Source organism: Leuciscus leuciscus (assembly GCF_965113295.1).
Source record: "Leuciscus leuciscus genome assembly, chromosome: 23".
NCBI lineage: Eukaryota > Metazoa > Chordata > Actinopteri > Cypriniformes > Leuciscidae > Leuciscus > Leuciscus leuciscus.
The window spans coordinates 18,387,300-18,403,466 of record NC_138747.1 but is presented as its reverse complement, the minus strand read 5'-3'; the positions used below and the strand labels follow the sequence as shown (position 1 = coordinate 18,403,466).

Genomic DNA, 16,167 nt, shown 5'->3' with positions numbered 1-16,167 from the left:
ATGAACCCTGGGTCAAGCCATTCATGTGGAAGTACATCTTCACTTTAGAATTCTATTTCCCCTGAACCATTATTTTCCTATAGAGTGACTGGCTTGTGCATTAAATAATGCCTTTTTGGCAGCCTGGATAAATACTAAAGCAGAATACTGCAACTTTGCAACTAAAACTATCAATTCATTTAACACTGTGACCCAAAAACATTTCGGTAACACTTTATTATGATGGTTCCTTTTAGACATTCTGTTCTGCTCACTCTCATTAGAGTATTAATAGAGTATTAGTAGACCATCTGCTTAATATCTGCTAACACTTTATTTTGATGCTCCTCCCAACAGACATTCTACAGACTATAAGTAACTTTATAACTACATGTCAACTTATTCTACTAACCCTAACCTAATACTAATACTCTACTAACACTCTAATGAGAGTTAGTAGACATGTAACATTACTTATAGTCAACAGAATGTCTAAAGGGGACCATCAAAATAAAGTGTAACCAACATTTCTTTTAATATTCACCAACAAAGGACATATACTATTAGAAGACGTACATTGTTTTATTGAGCATCTTCTGCTGTGGTCAAAACAGAGGAAAGCTGATATGTATTCAAATCAAAGACAAGGATCACAAAAAGATTCTCTTAAAAAATCTTTTTACAAAAGCAGCTTTAGTTAACATGTTTGGGTTTGCAATATATTACCATCAATTCCCAAATCATCTTTGGTGTAGTTTGGAGTAAAAAAGAAAAAAACCCAAACAAACAATCAACAGCAACAACAAAAATATAATAAAATATTTACAAAGCATGTACTAAATCCTTCACTAATAGTTCGATTCACACAGCTCATTAAAGTGCATCAGATTTCAGTAGTTTGAGTGAATTAAGCAAAAGAGTGCATAGATATAATCTCTGAATGTAATTTATCATAAGCGTCTTGCATTGCACTGTTACCATAAGCTGTTGTACAGAACTTGGATATTAATGAAAGCAAACCAAACCATAATACATGGAGAAGTACATGATACATCATCATAGGAAAACAAAACACTGTGGAAAAACACCATTATGGCAAGTTTAATCGGAATGTTCCATTGAGTGATGACTAATAAATCTATCAATTTTAAAGAGAGGCTTTCAGAAATCAAATAAGAAAAAGAAAAAAAGGAAAAACGATAACTAGGTTTGGGATCATTGACGCTCAGTTAAAATAACATCTTCAAAAAGAAAAGAGGAAAATCTTCCAAAATGTACAATCTTAAAATCTTCCCAGCTCTAAGTGCAAGTTAATATTCAGTGGTGCTCAAGAGGAGTGAAAAACTCTGATTTTGATAAAGTAATTTCAAGAAAAGCCAAAGTAACACAATCAAATTTTTATAGTACGGAAAGTACCAGCAATCCTCCCATTAAAATATACACAACCATTTCAGACATTTTCATTTAAACATTAAAACCTCAAACATTACCACTTCTATTTTCATTTACAAAAACAGTTGAGCCATCTATTTAAGCCATGCTGTGGGGTGGATAATAAATAACCTTAGTTTGAACCACTGAAGCAGGTGTTCCTGTTGATCGTGTTTATCGTAAAAGGCACATAATAGCTACCGTTTAATTTGACATCATTCAGTTGAGGCGTTATTCTGCGTTATTAATTATACTTGTACTGTCCGCGTCATCAAAGTTGCGCTGGTAACGCACAGTCGAATGGAAGCGATGCTTGTTTTTCTGGTATAGGAGGAAGACGCCAGCAGCGATGATGCAGAGGAGTACAATGATGAAGAAGATCAAAGCCACAGGACTACCTGGATCTGCACATGGAATATACAACATGTTATACCATAATGTTGCTTTGTTTTGAATTTGCAATGCCACTGAAAACCATCGATAGATGAAAAACAATCAACAGTCAAATATTTTTGTTAGAAATTAAGTGTAGTAGGTTTAAAAATATACATGTAACACAAGTAGCCATATTTATGTGCAGTAAAGGCACTATTGTTGGAATAGCCCATTAATGTAATCACTATGTTCAGTGAATAAATGTGTGTTCCTCATATCTTGTACACAATAACATTTTGTTTATTATTTTGAACTTAGTCATTTTAATTTCTGCTTTCAGAAAAGCAATCGGTTGTTTTTAGGTTTAGAATGTAATGTTTATATTTTAACTCCTTTTTGCTTATAATGTACATCATAGCCTACATAGATACATTTACTATATTTGTTTTCATATGCTTTTATATTACACATGGTTTAGGGGACAGCATTGGGCAGGATATGGAATAACATTGTTTCAAATAATGTATTATTGTTATTATTATTATTTATTTTTTTCATCCAATTAATCGGAAACGTAATCGACAGATTAATCAATTATAAAAAATAATCGTTAGTTGCAGCCTTTTGGAGTTTTGTATTATTTCCCATAAGCTTGATGATTAGTTAAATCTGATCACAACTACATACCCAATAATAAAAAAAGAAGGTCTGCACACTTATGCCGTCAGTTTATTTAAAGTTCTTATTTGAATTAAATTTTGTATCTGTTTTCTCTGAAATGGTTTTTCAGTGGCATTGCATAGGTTGTAATTTTTACATTAAATGTGAAAAAGTTCTGATATGATTTATTGGTTTACTATATATATATATATATATATATATATATATATATATATATATATATATATATTTATATGTGTGTATACAATAAAGTTCATAAAATGATGAATTATGAATCAAATAAATTATTTTAACTTTATTGTTTATTATTATTATGATTATATTTAATATTTATCGCATATTATTATTGATTATATGTATATTATGAGCCATTTTCAAGAAATGTTGAGGACTCACGGGCAGGTGCTTTGCAGACGAGTCGGCTGCGGCTGTATGAGCAGTTGGCTTGGGTCCAGCTGCCTTTGCTGGAGACCATGACTGCGCAGATCTGCGATGCGTCCGACTCCTGTAATAATTTCGGCCCCAATTTTTCATCCCAGCTAGAGAAGTCCAGTTCACTACCGTCCTGCCAACCAGTGGGCTTACCTTAGAGGAAACAAAGATTTACAGAGCTGAAATAAATCCACAAAGTTTATCTCTTCTCATTTGTAAACATTTCTATTTTTACACGGTGTAATTTAATGATCCATGCTGCAATATATAACTCTTAAAAAGTCTTAAAAAAGGACATGGTGAGCTTGAAGGTAGATTATTCATTATTTTACTTTTGGAGTCCATGTTGAGCGCCAGCCACACTCGGCTGGTGATGGAAGGGTTCTTATTCATATAGTTGGAGACAAAATCATTCTCCTCTTTACTCTTGATGGTTAACAGCTTGGACGAAGAATCTATACAGGAGAAATACAAGATGTTGTTAGACACTTTCAGGTTGATTTTTTGATGGTTTGTACAGTTTTTAGTGATTATTTTGGGGTTTGGATTTGAGAAACTGGTCCTAAAACAGGGGTAGAAATAACAGTAACCATGTAAAGTGCCACTGAAAGTTAGTCTCTGTCTGTTCACCCACCATCTGATGCTTATTGCACAGAAAAATAGCAAGAGCTGTTATCGTGGTAACATGCATTTCAGATATGCACCTAAATAGCGTGTGAAACAAGACAAACTGGTCATTCACATGTGTGTTGTCACTTCCTGCCTAACCAAGACAAAAAAAGCTCCCAACTGAATGTGAAACTAGGTGCTAAAGACGCAGCAATATACTCACCCAGATTCTGACACACGTTCTTGGCACTCTCCATGGTAAAGACTGAGTAGTTGTACGTGTTGAAAGCATAACAGTGATCGTTAAACAGGACCCAAGAGGTCTGACTATCACTCTTAGGACAACTACTGCTGGACTGAGAAGAGAGTTGTGCACTAGTTCCTGGGGGAAAAAAATGAAAGAGAAAACTGTTTCAGACTGAACTTTTCAGAACAACAGTTACGTTTGTGTTGTGTTATTGCATGCTTGTCTTACTTCTATTGATGTTGTTGTAGCAGATGGCCCCTTCTTGGGCTGTATGGCAGTTGACAGATGACCAGGTGCCTTTGGAGTCAACAAACACACACTTTTCCTCAGAATCACGGCCATCATCTACAAATCCATCTGGTTTGAATTTTACCGCGGTCCCATCTGACCACTCAAAGGGCCAACCGCTTACCTAGAGAAAGAGCCATTAAAAATGCATAATGATAACAATTGAGAGCAAAAGTTTAAGCTCACAGTTAGTAATTGCTGTCAATTGTTGCTATTATCACAAAAACTGTGTACATCTTGTTTGGAGAGGCCAATCCACAGTGAAAAGCCGTCCCTTTTGGCGATCAGTGCCATGTTGTCGTTAGTTGTTTTGTCACTAATGCTGGCAAGATGGCCTCCATTTCTGCCACACTCTTGCAGTGCCTGATACCAGTCCATTTTCTTTGCCACTCGACGGTAACTTATGCCATCCGGAGTATTAACGTCAACCACGCCCTTCATGAATTCATCTTTGGGATCTGTAAAATACATTTTCGTAAGTTGACAAACAACAAGCTACATCAAGAATTTTGGCTACTAGGCTATCTACATAGATGTAAACACTAGCATTTTTTAAAAGAAATTAATTATTTTATTCAGCAAGGACTGACACTTTTAATACCCACCAAATGCTAATAATAATGCTGTTTATTATGCTTATAATGCTTAATGCTGTTTAGAATGCTTAATGCTGTTCTTTTGAACTTTCGATTAATCAGTACAAATCTTTAAAAATTCACAATTTCCACAAAACCATCACCATGAAATCAAAAAGGACAATTTTTTTTTTTTTTTTTTTTTTTTTTTATGGAATATTGCATTATTTATCTGTTTTATTTTATTTTATGTGCCCTCATAATCTTTAATCAAAATAACCCTCCCTCTTGCAACGATATCTCTTCTGTTCTCTGATGAGGGAGGGACAACCTGTTACTCATTTGAGATCACAGCAATATCAAACCACAACCATCCTGATATAATCTATTCACAATGGGAAAAAAATCTACCCTGGTAATCCAGAGTTCTCGCGAGAGCACAAGTTGAATTTGCTCAGCGAGTTACTCTGGCGTCGAAGAATGATGCTCATTAAATATGCCCTTGTATCCGAGCTGCACCAATCACATCGGGTTATCTGAAATAGGCGGGGCAGAGGCGAGCTAAACAGATGATGACAGCGCTGTGACGTCGAAGTCATAAGTAAACATTGCAAGATGCCTATGGATGAACACCAGTTGTTTGAAACGGCTTTGGCCGCTACAATGAACGAGTTAGACTTGGCTTTTTATCTAAAACAGGAACAGAAGACGGCGCTCGAAATCGTTCCTTTGCAAGAAGGACGTATTTGCTGTTTTGCCGACCGGATACGGTAAGAGTCTAATCTACCAGTTAGCTCCGCTGGTAGCTAAGCATATGGGTCTTGTTGTGATTGGTCATAGTGTTATCCAATTGCGTGCAGTGAGATTTTCAAAATGCATGCTTGGTGCCGCCCCTCGAGCTGGCCGATTTTCATTAGTCGACGCCAGACTATTAATCTTTTAGATTTAGGTCTGGATTTCCAGGCTAAAAAAGAAAGAAAAAAAAAGTCCCGCCCTACATTTTTCACTCTGATATACGTTACAATCAGGAAGAAAAGACAAATCACAACTTCCGTTTCATTGCAAACTTTAAGCAGCACAACTTTTTTTTTTTTTTTTTTTACTTAAAGATTGCATGGTATTTGGCTGGTTTGGAAATCACAATTTTCTTTCCTACAGTATTTTCCTGGGCCAGGACATATTGAAAGGCTTGTGCTTTTTATTACATTTTTTTTTTTACATTTTAAATGTGTAGATCAAAAGTTTGTTTTCTCCAAGTTTAGTTGTACACTAGAACCCACCAAAGCTACAAAAATACTACTTTGATTTCATGAGGTCTTTAAATAATTCTGCAGTGGCACATACACTTTATAATAAATAAATAAAAATATTTGGCTCTCTATTTCAAGTAGTTGTTTTTGAATTAATATTAGGTCATGAAAAAGGCATGCATACTAATAAAAAAAATTGAAAACAATAATTGATTATTGGTTGAGTAACAGATGGATTACATGTCAATTGCTCATTTTGCAGTTTAAGCCTAAATAAAAAAAATATTTATGTAAAAATATACTTGTACAGTTTATAAAGGGTACAAGCTGAAAACTCATTGGTGTTGCTTTACCATTTTCAATCTTGCACACCACAATACTTCGCTGTCTGAAGGCATCGAAAAGACGTTTGTTGTTTATTATTTCCCACTCTCCAATCACGTTGAGGCCAGCCATGAAGTCATCTGTGATGTTTGGTCTTTCACCATATTTCCAGTTGGAGAACTGCACATTGCTTCCATCAAGCCATTTCAGCTGCTCATCTAAAACAAATCATACAGGGCAAAAATTAACAGCTGCAGTATTTTATACTTTCTTACTCAATCCATCTTTCCCAATAAAGGCTGGCATGACTTTTGGACAGATTTTTGCCCTAGTTAACAGTCTGGAGGAGTCGGAGTCACTTAGCTAGTCTGCAGAGTCGGAGTTGACAGATTTCATAGAAAACTGTGTCTTGTATTATAGGCACAAACTCAGATTTTTTTAGATTCGGACAATGATTCCATCCAGTCGGAGGAGATCAAACATGTTTGACATTTACCTGAATTTAGAACATATTATTTTCAATTGACATGCGCCTCCTAGCAAAAAGGCGCATGTTTTTACAGGAGTTTGGAATTATTTGAAGGTCTGAAAGTGTGTGATGCCCAGTTTTTCTCTCTAACCATTTACAAAGACAGCAAATATATCATGTCTAGTGTTTTAAAATCAGTTCAAATTTAAAAGTTGTGTATGAAAAATTGTGAATATTTAGTCTGATAATTGGCTATTAAGATAACACAACTGACAAGATTGAACTTTGAGAAGTGATCATCTTACCAGTCATGTTTCTTTTCATTCCCAGCCACACAAATGACACCAAGTTTTTGAACGGCTGCAACTGCTGCCTGATGAAATCATTCTCGGCCTCATCACGAATGGTCAGGATTTCTCCATACCCGGCTAAAACATACAGGCAAGATTACCATAAAACATCATGAAATTCAGGTAATGCTCCATAGAAATCATTAAACATTGGCATTTATGTTAATAATCAGCTTTGACCACGGCTGATTAGTTGCTAGTTGCTGTTTCAGCATACCATAAAACTTTGAAAACACAGCAGTAAAAGAAACATGAACAAGATGTTTTGCAGAATAGTTTATCTAGTATTTTAAGTCCCAGATATGATTAAGCACCATCCGTACCAAGAGCCTTGCAGATCTGCTGTTCACTGATGTCGCGGTTGCCCCACCTGGAGGACCCCAGCAGTAACGTGTAGCAGTTCTTCTTAAAGCGGATCCAGTTCTGTCCATTGCTTTTGTGGGGACATGTGACAGGATCCACTTCAGGAGTGACGGTCTTATCTGTTATGACAAATGCATTTTAAAGCAAAACGTATGTGTGTAAATAATGAAAAGCAGTTGAATATCATTAGATCAGGTTAGCAGTTATCACTTATGAATTGAATTAGCTTTGGAACAAATGATCCTCACTGTGTGGGATGTGGCAGATCGCTCCTGAAAGCTCTTCTTCACATTCGGTGGCCTTCCAGAAACCGTCAGTGTCCAGATACACACAGGCCCCTTCAGTGGCTTCAGAGGACCAGCGGTTGAACTCAGTGTGGCTGTGGTCTGTCCAGTGGTAGTGCTCCCCTTCCTTGATTAAAAACAAATATTAATCAAAGATGTTCATGACATTGAACTGTTCCAGTATGTAATAAACTACCGTAAAAAAAACCGTTTGGGGTCCGAAATATTTTTGAAATATTTCATAGTAACCATGGCGACAGATGTGGACAACTGCGTTACGTCTAGCGGCACGCTCACACTGTTGTTGTTTCGTTCAAACATTATGGACCATGGCAAGCAGACTTTGGGTCAAAAGGAGAACTATAACTAGGATCAATATCGGCGTGGTGTTTTCGAGATGCCGAGAGCTCCACGTCCACGACAAACTTCGACTTGGCAGAGACGCCGCTTTTGCATGTACTTTATTAGACAGGTGAGCAAATGTACATAAACTAATCAATGTTATATCGCTCAACATGATGAAATGTTAGAATATGATCAGTATGATATTCTAATGTTGATCTAGCTTACTGCTAGTCTCAAACAGACAAACTAACACATAGAATAACATTATAACTTTCAACACACTCAAATGCAGTTTAGTGTGATAGTGTAGAGCAAGTGAAACAGCGCTGCGTTACCTCACAAGTTTCATTCGTCTAATAAACTGACCTGTGTGAGTAGTAATTCAGCACTTGCGGGTAGTTCGGTAGAATGAAATGTCCTTATTCCTTTATATCCGCGGGACTCGCGTGTGGCGCTGATATCGGTCTCTTATTAGCAATCACGCCCTGCTTCATACCACAGTCATGTTAAAAACATCCATAAACATTATCATCAAGACGACAAGTTCCATAATTACGCTTATGCGTCATCAACCTGCGCCTTTGTTATTGTAAGAGGTTAGCGACCCCTAGCTAAAAAAAATTACATATTGTAGCTTTAAGTGGGTCCAAATGATTTCTGAAGGATCATGTGACACTGAAGACTGGAGTAATGGCTGCTGAAAATTCAGCTTTGCCATCCAAGGAATAAGTTACATTTTAAAATTTACACAGAAATAGAAATAGTTATTTTAAATTGTAACAATATTACCGTTTACTGCTTCTTCGATCAAATAAATATAGCCTTGCTGAGCATTAGAGACTTCTTTCAAAGACATTCAAAAATCGTACCGACCCCAAACTTTTGAACGGTAGTGTATGGGAGTGTGTGATTTTCACTCACGTCTTCGCTTAAGAGTCCAATCCAGAGTGGCTGTCCTCTTCGAGAAACTTGCACTGTAAGCACTGCTTGGACATATGCATTCGGTATGCTGGCCAAGTCCATATCGTTGTTCCGGCACAACTGAAGAGCATCTGACCAAGTTAAATTGTCCTGCTGTACCACCCTAAATGTATGATCATGAACTATGAAGTTATCCTCAGGCTTAGGTACCTCTGGTTTATCTGGGGAAATTGTCAGTTGGATGTTAATCAGCAGAACGCTATTTAATTTAACATACAGATGACTGAGACGGTCGCTGGCGGCTCATACCTGCATAATACTGGCAAATGCTGAGATTCTGCCGGTCAGAGCAGGAGGTGTAGTCCCAGGTGCCCATCATGTCAGAATGATCATCATTGTACATGTAGGCACAGAGCTCCAGGGAGTCTTGTTCAAACGTCTGCCAAGCAATTCAAGAGGAAAAGGAGAAAATAAGTCAGATTAGGTGTATCAGGATTACTCTATGGCCTCAAAATGTTTTTAAGTAAAATTCTGAATGAAATGTTTGCTTATGATATTAAAAGCAAAGCCAAATGAATACATGACGTGGCGTATGGGAGATGAATCAAACAAAATGTGTTCCTCCACTTTTCATTTTGCATTAGAGTGACTAGTTCACATAAAAATGAAAACTTGTACGACACGTATGAGTTTCTTTCTTCCATTAAGCAAATAAAGAGATGTTTTGGGGAATGTTCATGATGCTCTTTTCCATACAGTGAAAAGTGAATGGGGACTGAGGCTGTCAAGCTCCAAAAATGTTCATGCATGTCTGTTTTCAAATTATTGTATCAATATTATGTTGCTTTTACAGTACCATTCTAAAGACTAGGGACTTTTTTTATGTTTTTGAAATAAGTCAAGGCTGCATTTATTTGATCAAAGATACAGTAAAATAGTAATATTATTACAATTTAAAATAACCATTTTCTATTGTAATATACACTAAAATGTAATTTATTCCTGTGGTAACAAAGCTGAATTTTTAGCATCATTCCTCCAGTCTTCAGTGTCACATGATCAGAAATCATTCTAATATGCTGATTTGCTGCTCAAGAAACATTTCTTATTATTATCAATGTTGAAAACAGTTCTTAATAATTTGTGGATACGTAAAAATGCGTATCCACAATATACAAATTTAAAATATACATCTTTTGTAACATTATAATTGCCTTTACTGTCACTTTTGATCAATAAAATGCATCCTTGCTAAAAAAAATAAAAAATAAAAAATATTTTCTGAGGCTTTAATTTTTGGGTAAACTAACCTTTAAAGAAGAAGCTAGGCTTCCATTGTTCCATTAATCTAAACATATTTCCTGTTTTTATAAAATGAGAAACTATTCTCTGTATAATCCACCGCATGCCACAAATGCTGTACATAGACTGTATATTTCCATATTTCTGTAATAATAATAATAATAATAAGTTTTATTTGTATTGCACTTTACACGTGAAGAACACATCTCAAAGTGCTACAGGTGCACAGGTAAAAACACTGAACATAAAAACAGTCAAAAACAGCAAGAAACTAAATTATATTAAGAAAATGCAATACAAAATAAGTGAGTCTTTAAATTATTTTTAAAAACCTCAATAGATTGTGGCGCCCTTAGGTGGTTGGGGAGGGTATTCCACAGACGAGGCGCAGCCACCTGGAAGGCCCTATCTCCCATAGTGCGGAGTTTGGACTTGGGGACCTGGAGTTGGTGGCTATCAGAGGAACGGAGATGTCGGGTTGGGTTTTGCCTATTGATGAGGTCTTTGAGGTACACTGGTGCGCTACCGTAGACACACTGATAGGTCAGGAGACAGATCTTATACTCAATCCTGAACCTAACAGGAAGCCAGTGAAGTTTATGTAGGATGGGTGTGATGTGCTCAGATTTACGCACCCTCATCAGGACCCTTGCAGCGCAATTTTGAATGTACTGCAGTCTCTGCAGGCTACTGCCAGGGATCCCGATGAGGAGTGCATTGCAGTAGTCGAGCCTGGAGGAGACAAAGGCATGAACCAGCTTCTCTGAATCGGAAAGGGAGAGGGAGGGGCGGAGTTTAGAGATGTTCCGGAGATGAAAGAATGCAGTCTTACAGATAAGTTGGATGTGGGTGTTAAATGATAGGTGGGGGTCAAATCGAACCCCCAGGTTTGTAATAGAGGATGTGAGAGAAATGTCATGGCCAGCAAATGAATAAACGGTCAGGGTGGAGGATCGGAGTTGGTGTGGGGTCCCAATGAGGAGACCTTCAGTTTTAAAGCTGTTTAGCTGAAGGAAGTTGTCAGTCATCCATGACTTTGTCTCCTCCAGGCAGGCAGTTAGAGTGTGGAGTGATGATGCAGGGGATGTGGGGTCCAACCTGACATAGAGCTGAGTATCATCAGCATAGCAGTGGAAAGCAACTCCATGCCTGCTTATGATGTGGCCCAGGGGGAGCATATAAATGGAGAAAAGGGTGGGGCCGAGGACCGAACCCTGAGGCACTCCACATGTGACTGTGTGGGGCCTCGACCTGGCTCCCCCCAGGGCCACATACTCAACTCTATCAGTCAGGTAGGACTGAAACCACTGAAGTGCTGTATGTGAGATGCCGATGAAGTGTTGCAGACGGTGGAGGAGGATGGCATGGTCAACAGTGTCGAAGGCAGCTGAGAGGTCCAAGAGCAGGAGGAGGGATGGAGAGCCCTGGTCAGCGGCCACAAGCAGATCGTTTGTGACCCTGACCAGGGCTGTCTCTGTACTATGGGCGCAGCGGAAACCAGACTGGAATTTTTCATAGAGACTATGTGAGTGAAGGTGATTGTGGATTTGGGTGACAATGACTTTTTCAATGACTTTGGAGAGAAATGGGAGGTTAGAAATGGGCCGGTAATTTGATAAAACATCTGGATCGAGGGAGGGTTTCTTAAGTCGAGGATTGATAAGGGCAGTTTTCAAAGAGATTGGAAGATGGCCAGATTGCAGGGAAGAGTTTATAATGGTGGTGATGAGAGGGCTTAGGAAAGTCATATTTGATTTGATCAAAGCAGTGGGAAGGGGGTCCAGTGAGCACGTTGAGGGTCTCATGCTGTGTATGAGAGTCTCAACCTGTCTGTGTGTGGGGAGAATGAAATCAGAGAATGTTGGTGCTGAGGTTAAGGGGATGGATGGAATGACATTGCTGGGTGTTAGGTTAGAACGGATGGTAATTATTTTTGTGGTGAAAGAATCAAGGAATTTATTGCACTGATCGTCTGTACTGTTTTTTTGCCTCAAGATCGGTGGACTGAGAAGATGATTTATTGTTTTAAAGAGCTGTTTTGAATTTCCTGGATTATTGTTAATGATGTTGGAATAATATTGTGACCGTGCCTGACTGAGTAATTTGGAATATGATCTTTGGTGCTCTCTATAAGCAGTTTTATGGACAGTCAGCCCAGAGGCAACGTAACGCCTCTCAAGGACCCTCCCAGCCGCCTTCTGTCTACGCAGCGCACCAGTGTACCACGGGGCAGAGCGTATAAATGTTACAGTCCGTGTCTTGAGGGGTGCATGGGCATCAAGTATCTCTTGCAATCCGGTATTGTAATGATCGACAAGTGCGTCAGGAGAAGAGTGATTGGCGGATATGGCCAGGTTTTGTAGGTCGTAAGACAGATGTTCAGGGTTAATTTCTTTTGTTTTGCGAAAGCAGATTTTATGTTTAGGCTTATTGAGTGAAGTCAGGAATGAAAAGTCTAATGATATGGCATTATGATCAGATATGCCTAAATCATGTACATGAACATTGATAACAGGAAAATTTGTTATAATAAGGTCCAGTGTGTTCCCTTTTGTATGGGTAGGGACTGTCACGAGTTGTCTGAGATTGATTGTATCAAGAAGTTGTAATAGTTCTGTAGTATATTGACTAGTGGGAGAATTAACATGGATATTAAAGTCTCCAAGAATTGCCACATTGTTTGATGTGGTGCACACTGACAGGAGTAGCTCAGTTAATTCTGAAATGAAACGTGGGTGTGGTTTAGGTGGCCGGTATATGAGGATGGTTGTAAGTGGGATGGATTTTTCGCACGTAAAAGCCAAGCATTCAAATGATGACAGCTTTGGCAATGTCACAGGGGACAGGTGCAAATCAGAGCGATGAATAACCGCCAAACCCCCTCCACGTCCATTACCCCTGGCTTTTTCCAGATATGTATAGCCAGAGGGGCACGCTTCATTTAGTGCAGAATACACTTCTGATTTGTGCCAGGTCTCAGTGAGACACATAAAATCTTGTATATTTCCGTATAAACCATATTTCTTCGGACCAGATCTTTGTGGTCAAAAATATAATTTACAGTAAGACTTTCAAAGCAGATGGACACTTGCATTGATGAATATGGGTCGTAACTGGCCATGCAGGAGAGGATTGAAGTTCAGATATTCAACTGGCGAGTTATCCACCCACTGAGTGTCATGAGGCTTGAACTTCAGACCAATCCAGACCTTCTGAGGTTGCCCAGGTAACTGCGGTAACAATGTAGTGATGAAGTCTAGATGGAGGCAAGATGCACATTATGGAAAGTTGTTAAGTGTGTTAAAGATGTGTTTATATTTAAATATGTTCTCTGTGGATTTTAATGCTATATAAAACCAAACAAACCCTGTTCAACTTGGTCAGATATGGTGAGCATCGAGCCTTTCAGTGTTTTGCAGAACTCATTGGCATCATTGAAGTTATGGAAATAAGAATCAGATAAGAGCCAGTAGCACTGAAATACACATATACAATGATGGCATTAAAAAAACACACACATCTTCAAATTTCAAGGGATGTGACTGGCATGTCAGACCTTGTCTTTGAAGTGCTGGGACCTTCCCCCACACGAGGTGCCGGGTGGGTGCGGTTCTGGGGTTCCTTTCTCCGCAGAAGTGACATTCAGGGTCTCGCACACAAAGGGCTGTCTTTCATTACAGCTTCTGGTAAAACCTACAGGAAAAAAAAAAAAGATTAAAGAGGATCATCTGAGTTGCTTCATAAATCATAACTGTTCTCATCTTTTACAATTAAATTTGTCTTTCTTATCCTCTATTATGAAAGCAATTAAAATGCTTTATTGGCTTTTCTTGCACAAAATGGACCTTAAAATTATATAATAGTACTAATAAATAACATTTGGGAGGGGTCATTTATAAGTAGTGTGTCTGGAAGAAAAATATTATAAATATTATTTATTACAATTTATTTAAACTTAATCAAAGTGACTAATATTGGATTCAAGTTAGACATTGACATTTCATTATTTCTTGCTCTTCCTGGGAAATTAATTCATGACCTCTATGCTCTATTGAGCTACAGGAAAATAAATAATTTAAACTATTATTTATACAATTTATTTAAATATTTATACATAAAATGAGAGCATTTAGCCCAGCACACAGCATTGCTTTGGATGATCAGTAAGATCCGTTGGAAAATACACGCAATAAAAGCCGATCAATCAGGATGTGAACATATCTCTATGCCCTTAGGTTCAGTGTTAAAATGCCAATTTGAATGCTAAGCGGACCAAGACTAAATGTTTTTGGTTGTTTTTTTGGTCCGGACCAAACAAACCAAGCGAACCAACACACCCTAAAAACTGTTAATGTTTTATCAAATTTAGACTGATATTTACTCAACATTTTTCATTGTCAGTGAAAATGTCACCAGGGCAATAAAAAAAAAATTAAAAAAAGAAATCACTGGCCTGGCCAAGCTAGATGTGATTTATCGGTCTTACGACATTCACAGAAATGTACCATTGTGCTACAACCAGGGAGGCCATTTGAATGAGTCATGAAACATCTTCAAATGAAAAACATGTCAACTTGCTCCAAGATCAATTCTGCAAGATGTTGAAATTACTTTAGGAATCACAATAAGACTCTCATACCGGGTTCAAAAGAGATGGAAGTGATAGAAGGGCATCTGCCCAGGAACGCTGGATGATAGGGGTTGAACCTGCAAGCACACACAATAAAGACGCATATAAAAAGACAATAAATGATAAATAAAAGAAAGGTTCATGCCTGTAATTGTGGTTTAGATAAGGTATGATAAGCCAACTTACATAAAGGGAAGCTGAGGACCAGGATAACGCAGGTCTGCCCACCACCTCACAACCTCTTTTCCTGCAAGCTACAACAGGTCATTACAATTAAATTAATTACTGGCTGATATGAACAATCACATATTCACTCATATTAATTTAACCCATTACCCAACAGATCTCTACTTTCTTGTGTTGTGGATCAAACATTGTACTTTTATGAGTATATGGGATTTTAAACATTTAAAGAACACCAAAGCACTTTTCCTCTTCGGTCCCCCTACAGGTTGGAAGCAGAATTGTCCATTACCGCTGTCGTAAATAATTTAGCCTACCGCAGCCTACCGCAGCCTACCGTCGCACACAGGCTATTTGTTTATCCAGCACCGGCTTTGGAAATAACGATGTCGACAGACAAGGTAGAGTATGTTGCATGATTTTATGGAAGTATGATGTATTGCGACATCAGAAACGGCTATTTTTTTTATAGGCTCCACCTATCGGCTATAGTAACGCTTGCCGTAAAGCAAGTCAAATTTGTCGTTTCTTATGTCTCATTCGAACTACAGATCCACTACCCGATCTGGCAAACTAGCACAGTGCGGTTATAGCCGATAGAGGGTCGCAAAGCGAATGCAGAAGTGCCGTTCACCCTGTTATGAGTTGATGAACCACTGAAACGATTTTGGAAACATTATTTTAAGGTACAAAAGAATCTTTGGTGTTGCTTTAAAAGAACATTTAAAAAAAGAAACAAACTGATTTGATAAAATTTTGATACACTAAGTAAGTATATGAAAATCACTCAATTATGTATATAATAATAATAAATGCACCCATAGCTAAGTGTTGCTATAGATAAGACGCAACTTCCACGTGTGTTTATTTCGCGTCAAGGTAAAATGGCAAGCTCAGTTTTAGTTTTGCAAATTTGTGATTAACTAATCATTTTAATATTCACTAATATTATTGATCTGACACTTGGATGAGAACAAAACTTGAACTGAATTGAGCTTGACGATGACACCACTTTTGTCTGCAGAGCTGCTTTATAGCTAAATCGACTTCGTTTCGACTAATTTTTGCAACATTGACACGGTTATTGAACTGAATTGAATTAACATTGAACTGACTCAAAGTGTATAAC

At 37.8% G+C, this 16,167-nt stretch overlaps 1 protein-coding gene across 2 annotated transcripts in view; it reads right to left on the bottom strand.

Moving 5' to 3' along the window:
- Positions 1 to 540: 540 nt before the first annotated feature.
- ly75 (lymphocyte antigen 75) overlaps positions 541 to 16,167 on the bottom strand; it is a 34,193-nt gene continuing 18,566 nt past the window's right edge. For both annotated transcript variants that reach the window (XM_082156185.1, XM_082156186.1), the window contains exons 19-35: positions 15,042 to 15,109; positions 14,865 to 14,932; positions 13,782 to 13,918; positions 13,592 to 13,700; positions 13,318 to 13,481; positions 9,233 to 9,362; positions 8,924 to 9,144; positions 7,622 to 7,784; positions 7,334 to 7,492; positions 6,966 to 7,088; positions 6,221 to 6,409; positions 4,277 to 4,500; positions 3,983 to 4,166; positions 3,731 to 3,889; positions 3,231 to 3,353; positions 2,863 to 3,051; positions 541 to 1,814 (exon numbers count right to left, since the gene is read on the bottom strand). In XM_082156185.1, the coding sequence (XP_082012311.1) occupies positions 1,642 to 1,814; positions 2,863 to 3,051; positions 3,231 to 3,353; positions 3,731 to 3,889; positions 3,983 to 4,166; positions 4,277 to 4,500; positions 6,221 to 6,409; positions 6,966 to 7,088; positions 7,334 to 7,492; positions 7,622 to 7,784; positions 8,924 to 9,144; positions 9,233 to 9,362; positions 13,318 to 13,481; positions 13,592 to 13,700; positions 13,782 to 13,918; positions 14,865 to 14,932; positions 15,042 to 15,109 (2,583 nt within the window). In that variant the 3' untranslated portion in view covers positions 541 to 1,641. The remainder of the gene's footprint in view (positions 1,815 to 2,862; positions 3,052 to 3,230; positions 3,354 to 3,730; positions 3,890 to 3,982; positions 4,167 to 4,276; positions 4,501 to 6,220; positions 6,410 to 6,965; positions 7,089 to 7,333; positions 7,493 to 7,621; positions 7,785 to 8,923; positions 9,145 to 9,232; positions 9,363 to 13,317; positions 13,482 to 13,591; positions 13,701 to 13,781; positions 13,919 to 14,864; positions 14,933 to 15,041; positions 15,110 to 16,167) is intronic.